Genomic DNA, 13,239 nt, shown 5'->3' on the forward strand with positions numbered 1-13,239 from the left:
CTCAGTTAGTGTTGATCCTGGGTCCTTCTCAACAATTCACTCTACAGATCCCCTCATTTTGGTGGTCTGGGCATAGTCTGTGTTGACAGGGGCTGAGTCTATGCTATGAGTGATGCTGAGCACCAGGGCAAACCAACTGAGGCAAAACATGAGCCTGCAGGGTTACCTCGCTGCCAGAGCGAAGATAGCTCTTGTTACTCCACATGTGGGAGTGGAAGGAGAGTAGACATAAGGATGTCTGTACACTCCCCGTAGCCTATATTACTGCACTGGAGGTTTCTGCCAACTTTGGGCTGTCTGCTTTCTGATTCTCTGGCAAAGAACTTGCAACCTGAGCTTGCTCTTCTGGGTGCTGCAATGTGGGATGGTGATTCTCTGTGTTGTGAGATTGTGCCAGTCAGCTGATGAGTGGTATCTTTCGTCTCTCTGAAGCTTCCTCTCAATTTGCATCTCAGTGGACATAGAGACTTGTGAGTTAGGGTTTCTAGTAGGCAACTTTCTTTCATGTTGCAGCTTCCAGTTCTCAGCCCTGTTTTATCCTTGTCATTCATCGGAATCTGAACATCCACTGTTACCAGCCCCTGACACTGGTCTTGTGACCAGTGAAAATCTTGTTCAGTAGTTATCTAAATGAAATAGAAGCTGTGGCTTTTAGAAAAGCTTTTAATTTATCTTGTGGATGATGATCTTCTCAAGCACAGATATTAGCTCCAAGAAAAATGATGGAGTAATATTTGGAAGGAGCTAAAAAAGGCAGGCTACAAAAGCAAAGGAGATTAGTTGTATGACTAAGATCACTGTTCTAGTAAAAAAATTCTGGATGTGACAGAGAAAAAAAAGTTTTATTTTCAGTTATCCTTTCAGTTTCAGTATTTAAGCTGCTATTTTTTAAATCTGGAGTTACTAGTGGTAGTAATGTCTGTAATGACCTTACAGTTAAGCAGGGAAGTTTATCCTGATGTCTGCTTCTGCTTTTCTTTTTGCTCAGAGTTCCTTAAATCAGGAGTTTTTTTTCATTTAATTTGCTTGCGTAGCAAAAGCAGCGGTGGCAAAATCAGCAGATACCAGCTCTGTTCTGCAAATACCAGTTGTGAGGCATACACCACAATTTGGGAACCCATGTTTGAAATCCAAATTGCTTGTCTGTAATGTGAGTGCTTTCAGTCAATTCAATTTATCATAGTCTATCTGGTGCCCCAGATGTGGTGGTTTGGGGCTGTTAAATATGCTCTTTCAGTTAACTATCGCAGCGGGATGTTGTTATTTATTAAACTGGTTACAATAAGTGCATGAAGCAAACCAAGTGAGAATTGCTGCCTTCACTGCTTAAGCAAATGTGTCCCTAAAGAGAAGGGAAGGCAGGAGAAATGGCAATCACAGCCCTGACCCTTCAGTGCAAGCCAGCAGGACACAGGGAGCAACTCAAGCAGGGCTCTTCAAAAGGAGGCTCTCAATGCAGCCGCAGCATGGGGGTGAGTGGTGGTGGGAGGAATTCTGGCCAAGGCAGACGAAGTTTCCCCAGGGACTGGTGTTCCAGCCCAGCTCCTCTGCACGTTCAAATATCTCCTTCACAATAGTACCCTCTGTGGCTCGGCCAAAACCACGCAACAGCTCTGCAGCAGAGATAAGAATAGAATCCAAGTTTTGAAGCTGAGGTCAGGGTGAGTCTTTCATTTAATATATATCAGACCTGTGCTTGGGCACGTGTGCTAGTGGAAAGACCATGGACAGATTTGCTCGTATAAAAGCCAGCCCCGCCTTAATGATTTGAAATGCTAACATGACTTGGCTTGTACATGAGTAGGTAGAGGAATGATTTCACAGGAAGACAATCCTTTTATAAATGTGCTTCTAATTCTGTGTTTATATTGCTTCTCCTCTGTGTCAGCTGCTCACTTAGGAGGCCCACTGAAAAAGCAGTCACAGTAAAACCAGTGGGAGTACTTGCAAGGAAAAGGGGTGCTCCCATGAATAGAGATGGAAGCTCTGGGTCATTAACAGAGTTACTGGAGGGAGAACTGCTTGGGATTCTCTTTCTCTCTCTTCAGGCTAAGTATGCCTCATGTGCCTAAGTATGTCACCAGCACTGCAAATGCATAGGGTTGATCAGTGAAATTTTAGCTGAAGAATATGAAAGGCAGATGTGTATTGCGGTTGCTTTCTCTAATACAGAACTGTGGCTTTGTTTGATGAGTGATCGTTTGATGCTGCGGTTCCTAAAGCTGCTGCTCTCCTTTTTGCAGGTGAAGAGGAGGAGGATGGAATAGAAAGGACCTGCGACACCCTGCTCATGTGCATTGTGACCGTATTAAACCAAGGCCTGCGAAATGGTGGTGGTGTGGGAGACGTGCTCAGAAAGCCTTCCAAAGATGTAAGTGCTTTGGCTGAGTAAATGCATTACTCCCTGTTCATCTCATGAATGCCAAAGTCAATTTTTGGAAGTAATAGATGGTATTTGTATCTAGTCTGCTCTAATGTCACGCACTTGATTTATCCATGTAATTTTTACATCCCAGATGGACTATTTCATGAGAAGAGCTAAGCTTGGTGTGATGAGGGTACTTGAAGAAAGGAACTCTAGGTAGTAGTTTACCCCTTCTGGAAAACTGAAGCATATTGTAACCTTCCCAGCATTGCTAAGAAGTGTTGCTGGATGGGATCACTTTTCTATTACACTAGGAATTATAAATGTAAACTTCTGAAAGTGATTGATTGATGAATATATGTCAAGACTCTCCGCTGTAATATAGAAGGTATATTTTTAGCTGAAATGCAGCATGACATCTGTCTTGGAATAGGTCCTATTGTTTACTTATACTCAATTAGCATCAAAGTCAAGGCAGAATTTCATATGTTATGGTATATGTCTTCTTCCAGAAGTTTCCTCCAAAATTCAGTCATTCAAGGACTATTCTTAATATTTGGGTGGTTTTATGCATTTTTATTTAAGCTCTAAAAGAACATAATATATGAAGGCAGTCGAGTGGCACTTTGCTTGGTAAGCCATACCGTTACACAAGGGTTACATTCACAAGCAGGATCTCTTGCAGGAGTCCAGAGACAAATAACTTGGATCTGGATGGAAGAGCTCTTTGTGCTGGTAATAGGAATCTAGGCCCTATCTTATATACATAGTCCATCCGCATGAAGTCTGTAAACACTTACAGACTTTGAAAATTACTCTTCCCACTTAGCAGTTATTTAATGCTAACTGCATTAAAGCACTTCACAAAGGGAAGCACTATTATCCCAATGAATGTGTGGGAAACTGACAAAATCAATGACTCCCAAGTCAGTGTCAGGGTGAAGAAAAAGGCTTCAGTTTTGTATTCCTTCTCCTTATACTGACTGTTGCCTCCTATTTGCTATGTAACACCTTTGCTATTTTCAGAGGTGTCAGTGGGAGTCCAGTCCAGCCTTTGCAAGATGGAAAGTAGCTATGATATAAAAACAAAAGTGTGATGACTAATATAAGCACTTCATGAGTGTGCACATGCACATGTGTATGTTTGTATGCATGTGCATCTTGTGTTCCCAAAGAGACACTTGCTATGCCTACCCACTCTGAGACAGCTTACAGCCATGTGACTGTGTTAGCACAGTGCTAAAACCATTTACATGCGCTGCTTGGGCACATAGTAGCCTGGCCTTGGCATCACAGAAGCCTGCTCCCCTGGCTTCCAGTTTTTTGGTGTAAAAACTTGGCATTGGACTGGAGTATTCCACAGAGACCTTCCATAAGCATATCCCTGTATGCCACAAGGCAGTATTAAGAACTATGATTGCTCTCAGTGAGTACTACAAACTGCATATCCCTGTTTCTGTACTGGCGAGGTAATTATCTTCAGTCAAGCACTACACTAATGCATCTATGCAGCATCTGATACAAAAACTAGTCTTTTCTTTATGCTGTGTGAAACATGATGAACAAGAGGAGTCGCAGTGCTATAAGAGCACATGAAGCCAAATCTTCTTTACCTAACCACATAGGTAGTCCCTCTCCATTTCTGTGAGTAAGGATAAGAGAATTTGGCATATGGAAAAAAAGATGCCTAGCTTTGCATAAGCTAACATGAAAATATTGAATATTTTAGAGGTGTGCTATTTTTATATCTTATTGCAACTTTATTGTTTCAGGAGCCCTTGTTTGCTGCACGAGTTGTTTATGATCTTCTGTTTTACTTCATCGTCATAATTATTGTTCTAAACCTAATCTTTGGAGTCATTATTGATACATTTGCTGATCTCAGGAGTGAAAAGCAGAAAAAAGAGGAAATACTAAAGACAACTTGTTTCATCTGTGGTAGGTGTTACTCAGCTATTAAGACATTTGATGGGGAAAGGAGTATTACTCAATAAATAAAGTGTGGACCAAAGGGGTCCATCTCGTATAAGGAAAGTGTAAAAATGTCAGTTTGGTTCCAGATTTCTTCCCTCTCAGTAAGAAAAAGATAAGGTTTATGAGTCAAAAGCTAGCTTTGCTAAGAGGTGGCTTTGCAGTCTCCACCCAGGATCTGAGGGAGAAGAGCTATGTCTCACACTCACATCATCACTACTAATGGAGATGGTGCAGCTGCTGACTTTATTTCACAGAGTGAGATACAGATGAAAGTACAGCTTGCTATTTCACAGGACAGTGCATTCCAGAAGGGTAACAACAGCAAAATTTGCCTGTTTCACAAGGTGATATGAAACAGGGAATAAAAGAATTAAATGAAAAATATCCACACAAAACTCATGAATAAACTGCTCTTCATTTGAGGTGCACTTGCAAAGGGGCAGACCTTCAATACCCCAGGGAACTTCAGAAATACCTTCTTTTTTGCAGACTGGGTGTTGTTTCCATTCTTGTACTTACAGGGATGAGTGTCATGCAGAGCACACCAGCTTTAGTGTCTGTGGAAGGCTCCACAAGAGATCCAGGGAGGAAAGTTGTAACACAAAGGCAAACATTATGTTCTTCCTCACTGTGGTATCCTTCTTCAGAGATTTGACCCATTACAGGAAAAATGTAAAAATTTCTTATGACTACAGCTCTGTAAAGATTGTGTGACTACAGAGCTGCAGAGATTCACACTCCCTGCTAGGTTTAAGCACACAAACAATCCCACCGCAGCTTAAGTGGGACTATTCATGTGCCTGATGCTAAATGTGTACATAAATCTTTGCAAGATCAGGACCTAGATTGTACATTGTATGCTTACCAGTATAGATTTAGAAAGAAGCAGAGCCAACACTTGTAAAGCACTTTATAGCCCTCAGCATAGAAGGCACTGTAAAGCTGTAACATATTTATTATATTGTTATTGTTATTAAGAGGAAATATCACAAAAGAGAATAAATGCTGTGCTGAAAGAATCCTGTCAGGAATGCCTTCTGGCCTGGTATTTCTTGCCTGGCAGTTACTGTGTGTTGTTACAGCTTTTAAATTAAGATCTTTCAAATTTATGATCCTTTAAATTAAGTTAGGTTCTTTTCTCTAATGTATTTAACAGGTTTGCATATTTTACGTTAAAGATTATTTTTCTGCTTTATGTCCATGTCTTTTTGCAGGACTGGAGAGAGACAAATTCGATAACAAGACCGTTTCGTTTGAGGAGCATATAAAGTCAGAACACAACATGTGGCATTATTTGTACTTCATAGTTCTTGTCAAAGTTAAAGATCCAACTGAATACACTGGCCCGGAGAGCTACGTGGCACAAATGATTGTGGTAAGTCAATTTGGGCACAGGCTTTATGAAATGGAGAGATGCTCCTTGCAGCTAGAGCAGAGAATATCTTTCTTTTTCCCTCTCTCTGAACAATAGGAGGCATCGATCTGTATTTTTAAAGATATTTTCACGTGTCCTAGTCTGCAACAAAGCCCAGTCTTAAACATAATAAAAAAGATGAAGGCACAAGCCGTAGTCTCCAGCTTGGCATTTGTGCTCTCATGCTCTGTGGTTTCTGCTGCCTCATTAGCCAAACCAGAGGCAGGAGAGCATGCATCATAACATCTGCTGCTGCTCTGACTTTGCCTGGTATCTCTGGGCTGTTGTCCAGAAAAATAACATCTCCTGCTGAACAGTGAAACACAGGGTCAGTGTTGAGGAGTAGTGCTTTTCTCCTATGACTGCTCGGAACACGCTATTGAAAAGACCAAGAAGAGCTGCTGCAGGGATTTGAAGAGCTACAGAAACTGCCTTGTGAAGCAGTGAGGGTATGACTTGGATTCAGAGAGAGAAATTTGATGACACCGGGGCAGAGAGATGTTCAATTACATTTCATTTCCAGCCTGCTACTGAAGAGGATTCGTTCTGGTGGGAGGGGTGCATTGTCTAGGCTGACTGGCTTGGGGCTACATTTTTGAGGAATCCTTCTTACCTGCTGGTATACTCTGGTGCAGCATTTTCTTCCCATGGACTTCCTGGCAGTTACTGCATGGCTCAGGGCCTGTGCCAGGGTCTGTGGTTGCGGAGCTGGCTTGTGTCTGAATCCCAGAGGCGAGTGTAACCGGTGCACATCAGACTTTGCTGTTTATGCATTTCTGGAGCCACATTGCTATTGAGAGTATCTGCTCAGTTATCCCTTATTGGCCCTTTGATTATACATGCCAACCAACTTCACTAGTGGGATGCTGGGTGCTCTTTTAGTCCTCAGTTTAGCCAAGGGGAAGATTCTTCTCCCCTAACTTCAGCTGTCTTCAAGTCAGGCCCGTAGTTTAAATTGATCCCAGCTCTCTGCCTTGTCTGTGCAGAAAGCTGGGTTATTTGTCCTGCCTTAGACAGGTTTCTAGGATAGCTGGGGTGGCTCACCTTGGCATTGCCATTCTTACTTCATGGAGAGCCTAAGTGATTAGTTTAGACAAGATGCCTAATTAGGAGCTGGCCAACCTTAGAGGAGATGACTCCCAGCCACTCTGCAGGCTTATGTAGGGCTTACCTTGAAGAACTCACATTAGTGGAATGGCTCATGTTTAGACAGGAGTGTGTGTTTGAATGCTGCAATGAAATGGAGCTTTGGTAAGTCCTATTACCACTACATGGGAAGGTGGTGTGACAGGTGGTGGGAATTCAATGCTCAGGTACAAAGGAACAGCCTATATCTATGGAAATTTTGAACCATCAGTCTCACTACCCAGCTCAGGGCATTTGTACTACTAGACAGTAATGGATCTACACTTCTGCAGTATGATAGGAGAGATGGAAAAACTAAAACAAATGCTTGTATCCTCTGTTCCATAACAAGAAATTATCCACAGTGGCAAGTTGTCCTCTTACATATGAAAATATTTTAGCTTATCTGAGAAATTCACTTTAATTTGTGGACTTCAGGGCTTGTCTCATTTGCCTATTCTTTCTCTGTGCTACCTCCAGTATGTATAGGATTATAAACTTTGCAAGTATGTTAAGTATTAATGTTTAATTCCAAGGGATGCAGTAATATTCATAGTAAGTTTATTCATCCTGTGTCAGCAGTGGTTTGACTTTCCTGATGTAATTCACTAATGTATTTTATGTTTGAATTAATGGTGGGAACTCCTGTTTGAATATCTAAAATATTAATGGAAAAGCACCGCAACACATGTGACCTCAAGCTTTGAACTGATTTCTCAAAGCCCCTGTTCCTCTGTGGCAGAATGCTGACAGTTTATGTGGTTAATCCAGATTTTGGGATTGTTAAACCCTCTAAAGGAAAGATTTATTTTTTTTTCTCTGTGGGTATATATGAAGTTAATGGTTGTTCTGGATGATGGGAGAGGTATGTATGGACCTAGAGGTGTAAAGTTTACATGGCATGTAAGAGAGTGAGGGAGTGGGGACAAAAGGCAAAACAAATGTTTGGACAAAGTACAAGTGGCTGGTGTGGGATTAGTGACTGTATCTTTGTGTAGTTTAAATTCCCCAGTACAAAATCTAGGGAAGGTATGCTGCAGAAATACTGGTGCTGCATAGCAGAAGCACTTGGGACTGCTTGAGCGAACTGAAAAAGACTGTCTCACTTGGAGCCAGAGATTACTGTATACCATGGGGTACAAGGAATACCAAGAAAGAAAATACACTGAAAGAGCAGAGTATTCTGGAAGTATGATATTCAACTGGAAGAAGAAATTTAGAGAGACAGCTTTGCCTAGGACCAAAAGAAGAGTCAAAAGGAAAACACTGGGAGGTAGTTTTGTAGCTGTCAGCTGATGTAGCGTAGGTGTTTGGTGTGTTTCAAACACAGCATGGTAGTAATGAAATTACATGATGAGCATGTGAGATGTACTACATTCCATGCAGAAATTAAGCCTGAGATACAGGTTTCGCCCTGAAGATGGAGATAAGCTGATTCAGACTTTGGGACAGCCTGAACGCCGAATGACCATTTTTGTGATGCTGGGAGAGGTGACCAAGCTCCTGGTAAGAGACCAAGTCCCATTTAGGAGCTGGCACAAGAGGGGCAGACTTCAAAGAAACCTTTCAAAAGGGAGCTGGGACTCGCCAGTGGAACTGAGTTGTTGCTGAATGAAGCTCACTAGGGGTTGTATGGGAATATGACAAATATTTATAAAAATAGGGTGTTTGGAAGAACAGGGCAGACTCAGGACCTCTTTGAGGAGGACAAGTTGGAATGACATTTTATATTTCTGGTGATACAGAATATGGCTGCAAAATCTCTATGAATCATACTCCTGGAAAAGCTCTCTTAACTCTACTAGTTCTTATTATGACTAGCTATGGCTGCTTTTGTAGCGTTAATGGATCAAGCCCAAATTCTGTATTTTCACAGCCGGATTACTTAGAGAGAATTTCTAATCAAATCCAATCTTCAAGATTAAGATCCATCCTTCAATACATGTAGGTCAAAGCTTTGGAGTATGCTGCAGTAACTTCTTTAATAGAAAGTAGAGTTTAGTGCCAAATGTCATCCTCACTACTCCTACAACTGTAGTTAGGAACCAATTATTATTTGTACTTTTCTACTACTGTCTTGCAAAGTATTACAAAAAGTAACAGCAGAATAAGTATCATGATTAAGTATCAGGGAAAGCATCTACTGTTTCTGGTAGTCTCTTTTCTCCATTGCCCAGACCCATCAGGACCCAAAAATATGACTATCTCTATTATGACTCTCAGTCTTTTATGTCATTGCTCTAGCAAACAGTGAAGCTTCTGTTTTGAAGGCTTGCTGGTAGCAGAACTGGAAAAAAACAGGAATACTATGGTTTTCTTACTTTGGAATATCATTTGAAAGGCTGGGTGCCAAAAGGGATGGGAATTATTTATACATCTAATTGCACTTTTCCCAGTTCAGGAAGGGGAAAGAAACTTGTAGGTGATGTTGTACACCCCCATCACTCAAAGCCAGTATTTTTGTAGGTTTACGTGTTCACTTGTATCGTTGTTCCAGGGGTGGCTTGTTTCAAGACATTCCCATTATCTTGCATGTCTCTGGCCTCAAAAGACCTTGGAGCAGAAGACTTCTTTTGCTTTCTTCTGGACTGTGGACATCAGCACTCCAAAATCCTAATGTTCCCTGTGATTTTGATTTTCCCAGCAGCTTTGTATTTGCTTCATTGCTCAGCGTACTGCTCTGAGCAGTGACAGAAGTAATCAGTAGTTACACAGCTTTCATAAAGCAAGGTATTATTTTTTCTTTTCCTTTTTAGAAAAAAGGCATCAAGTATATAAAATGTATTGTATAACGACACAGTTTATTCACCTCTAGCTTTTCAGACAGTTACTTTATGGAGACATTGGTGGGAATAAAGCACTTCAAATCTTCCAGTGATGCCCATTCTTCTTGCACACTATCTCATATCAGTTATCGTATGAAATATTAATGAATATTAAATCAGGGCAGTAGGTTTTATTATTTGTTTGTTATTCAGGCTTCTTTTATGAAGTCAGATAGTTATTATACAATATCCGAAAAGACAGAAACTTTGAAAAGCTGGCTACATGCCTTGCATTTGCACTGAGAACCTGCATGAATGATTCCCCTATTGAATTTTCATGCCTGCAGAAAAGAACTTATCTGACCCATTTGACCAGACATACCATCCTTAGCAAACCTAGAGAGATTCATCTAACTTGTATTACATCGATACAGCAATCTTTGAATGTTCCTTGTGTCCATTTGTCAGAGGAGACAGTTTAATGCGATAACTGGAACAATGAAGGTTAACATCCATATTCTTAGACTTCTCTTTTCAGAGGTGCAATTTGTACATGCAGATTTCACCTAAGCTATGGTAGCTATAAATAGATAAATGGAGGCAAAAAATGTAGATGATTAGTTACTGATTTTTTTTTCCACAAAACAGAGATATGAATTAGCCTCCATTGATATGATTGATATAATTTGTGTCTCCATTCATTTTCAGAAATAAAAGGCTGTTGGCATAGTAATTAAATTAATAATTTTGCCCATTAGAAGAATCACAGCCTTTAGCAAATGAAGCCCTAAAAGTTTTGTTCTCAGGTGCCCTGTCCATAGTTCTTAGCAAGTTTCATAATGGATTTTATCAGCGTTAGTGCTACCTGTCATAACTACAGAATTACAGACGTAATTATATTATTACTTATTTACTTTAATTATGTAATGGGGTGTAATTGGTGCAATTACACAACTCCTCAATCAGCTGCAAACTGCTCTAAAACTCTCTGTTCATGAAAGTAAAGGATACTGCCATGCATTAGACCATCTCCCTAAAGCAAGGCAAGGAAAATCTAAGTTTCTGTTCTCCTGACATTGCGGCCATTGGGACCATAAGCCTTTTATACTATAATAGTATCTTAAAAGTATTCCTTTATATCTTGTTTTATCTGTAAATGTGTCCCTCCTGAAAAGCAAATTCCTAGTCTTAAATCTCTCTTCAGGCTACTCAGGATCCCAACACCTCCGCTGAAATCAAAAGCAAAATTCCCATCAACATCATAAGGACAAACCAGAAGAGACAGGTTGAGCAACAGCAGCCCGAAATTCTAAACGGTGATGATTTTATTCAGTTCTTTTAAAAGCATTTTTGTGTCACAGCAATGACCTGTCATTGGTAATGTGACAAAATACTGTAACTACTTCAGTTTAAGTATTTTGTAGGTGTCAGCCTTTTTTTAAACTTTGTTACTGTTGTTTTAAATGAAAGAAGTATTTACCAAATATTATTTTTAAAAATTCTAAGTTTTTTTTAAATACTGAAGTTTGAAAATTGAACTGAATTTAGTGCTCCCTTGAGCTGTTGCTGTTGTCTCTCTTCTTCCTACCTCCAGCCTCATGTTTTTGCCTCTTTTTTCATTAGATACCCAGAAGTGGGTATTAAATTCAAAAGCAGCACTGGGAAGAATGCCAAACGAGCCATTGAGAAGTCTCACAATAGTTGTCATTCTGTCCATGCTGTGTGCTGGGCAGCGCAAACCCTTTTCCCTTGGCATCCTTCCCTCTCCTGCCTCACCACTCTGCGTTTTGCCATGCTCCCACCTCAGCAGTGGAGGTGTGATGTGAGGTGTGACAGCACATAGCTGCTCCCCAGCTTCAGGTCTCAGCAGTATTTCTGCATGGTCCTGGCCAGAGTCGCTCCATGAGGCTGTGACCCCCCCAGCGTATCCACTGGGACAGGGGACAAGCTCCCTCCCGGAGGCAGAGTTGTTTGCGTATTGTCCCTGGCACACCCGTGTGTGGCCTGCAAAAGGGTTTTTCTCGTTTTGGCCAGCCTCAGCAGAATTTGCTGACTGTCAAAACAGCCGAAGTGTGAGACAAGCGGAGCCTGCAGAGCCCAGCAGCTGTGGGTCAAGAGCCTGGCTGCCCGTCCTTTCACACCCTGGGGCAGTGAGAGGTTGTCCCAGGGTTAGTGAATGTAAAGTCATTTCTCTGATGCCAAATCCTGGTGTGCACCCCCAGACTGATGTCCAACATGTTTAGTGACAATCCCCACTAGGACCTGCCTCTCCCTAGGGCCACATGGAGGTTCTAGCGGAGGCAGGTCCCAAGGAAATACAAACAGGCAAGGTGAAGGCAGTGAAAAAGTTCCATACGTAAAGGGGAAGTGCATGCTGACAGCAGCCGGGCGAGGAGCAGGGTTTGTGGAACAAGCCGTTCCTTACTGCTGTCGATTTTTGTCAAAGCGTGTAATAAAATAGTATGTACTAAGAGGGCTGTTGACCTCAGCTCTTAAAATATAACTTCTTTGGAGAAGAAAAAAAATTCTGACATCCAGGATTTTTCTCTCCTGTTATCTATCATATTTTTGAATTTTGGAGGCAAAAGTTTTCCCTACTAATTTTTATCTCTAGCCTATATATATTCTTACTACATTAGAGGATTACTAAACACTGTACAGGGTAGAGAGAATGACCTAAACACAGAAATGTCAATCCAAGGTAACATGAATGCTGCAGAAAGGACAGTTGGGTTGTCAGGAAGACACTCTGTGTGTTTTTTGCATGCACTCTGGTGATTCATCCTAGACAATTTAAGGAGTTTCCTCCCCAGTATGTCCACCATACCCTCCTGTTGAAATTAACCACAATATCAGAGGGGGGAGGACAAGCAATGTGTTTGTTTGCTCCTGAGGCTCTGCAGGTCTTAGCCCAGAGTACTAGTGTGAAAACTGATGGCCTTTGAAGTCACACCACTCTGAACTGGACTGGTTGAGGAGAGGGCACGGTACCAATTCTGCTGTCTCTTTATAGGTAGGATAGTATCAGCAGGGAGAAAGGCACACAGCTGATAGGGGTGACCCCTCCAGCTAAATCTGCTAGGGACGGTGAGCTGCCTTCTTAGCTGGCTCACTATAAATAAACTGTATTTTTAAGGCTTCATTATCATATATATTCTAGTTCAACATGGAGTGTCTGATCTGGCAGCTGACAGACTTGAAAATGCTTACAGGACTTGTGCACACAAGTGCTCTGCTGGAGTAGGGCATGGAGTTTATAACTTTTGGGAGGCTAATAATGCTCCCATTGTTAAGATTGATTTATTTTACTTTTTAAAACTGGCCTTCCTCCAAAAACTAGCAGATGTAATCAAAGCAAAACTTGCAAGGATAAGATGTATGTACATATCATCAGGCTATGTAACTTTTTCTTAATTACTTTTAATAGGCTGATATGATGCATGTCACATTGTGAGCAATTACTTACCATGGCAGTAACACCAAGAGCACAAAAGGGGGCTGCTAAATAAGATCTGAAGTCTTTCTGACAGGCTAATTTCCTAGGAAATACGTCGTCAATTTTGTCTGCAGTTGGGTTTTCCTAAAATAAGCAATTA

The 13,239-nt window shown here is 41.2% G+C and overlaps 1 protein-coding gene across 4 annotated transcripts in view; it reads left to right on the top strand.

The window, feature by feature from the left end:
- The window catches only part of ITPR2 (inositol 1,4,5-trisphosphate receptor type 2), a 255,174-nt gene that overhangs the window by 223,737 nt on the left and 18,198 nt on the right, over positions 1-13,239 (top strand). For all 4 annotated transcript variants that reach the window (XR_009746719.1, XM_061472136.1, XM_061472137.1 and 1 more), the window contains 3 exons: positions 2,244-2,371; positions 4,138-4,303; positions 5,554-5,714. Coding sequence is in view for 3 of the 4 variants with exons in the window: in XM_061472136.1 (XP_061328120.1) it covers positions 2,244-2,371; positions 4,138-4,303; positions 5,554-5,714 (455 nt within the window). In the remaining variant the exon portion in view is untranslated. The remainder of the gene's footprint in view (positions 1-2,243; positions 2,372-4,137; positions 4,304-5,553; positions 5,715-13,239) is intronic.

Source organism: Pezoporus flaviventris, unplaced genomic scaffold (assembly GCF_033815535.1).
Source record: "Pezoporus flaviventris isolate CSIRO_AGI_PZ_B2104156 unplaced genomic scaffold, CSIRO_AGI_Pfla_v1 ptg000070l, whole genome shotgun sequence".
NCBI lineage: Eukaryota > Metazoa > Chordata > Aves > Psittaciformes > Psittacidae > Pezoporus > Pezoporus flaviventris.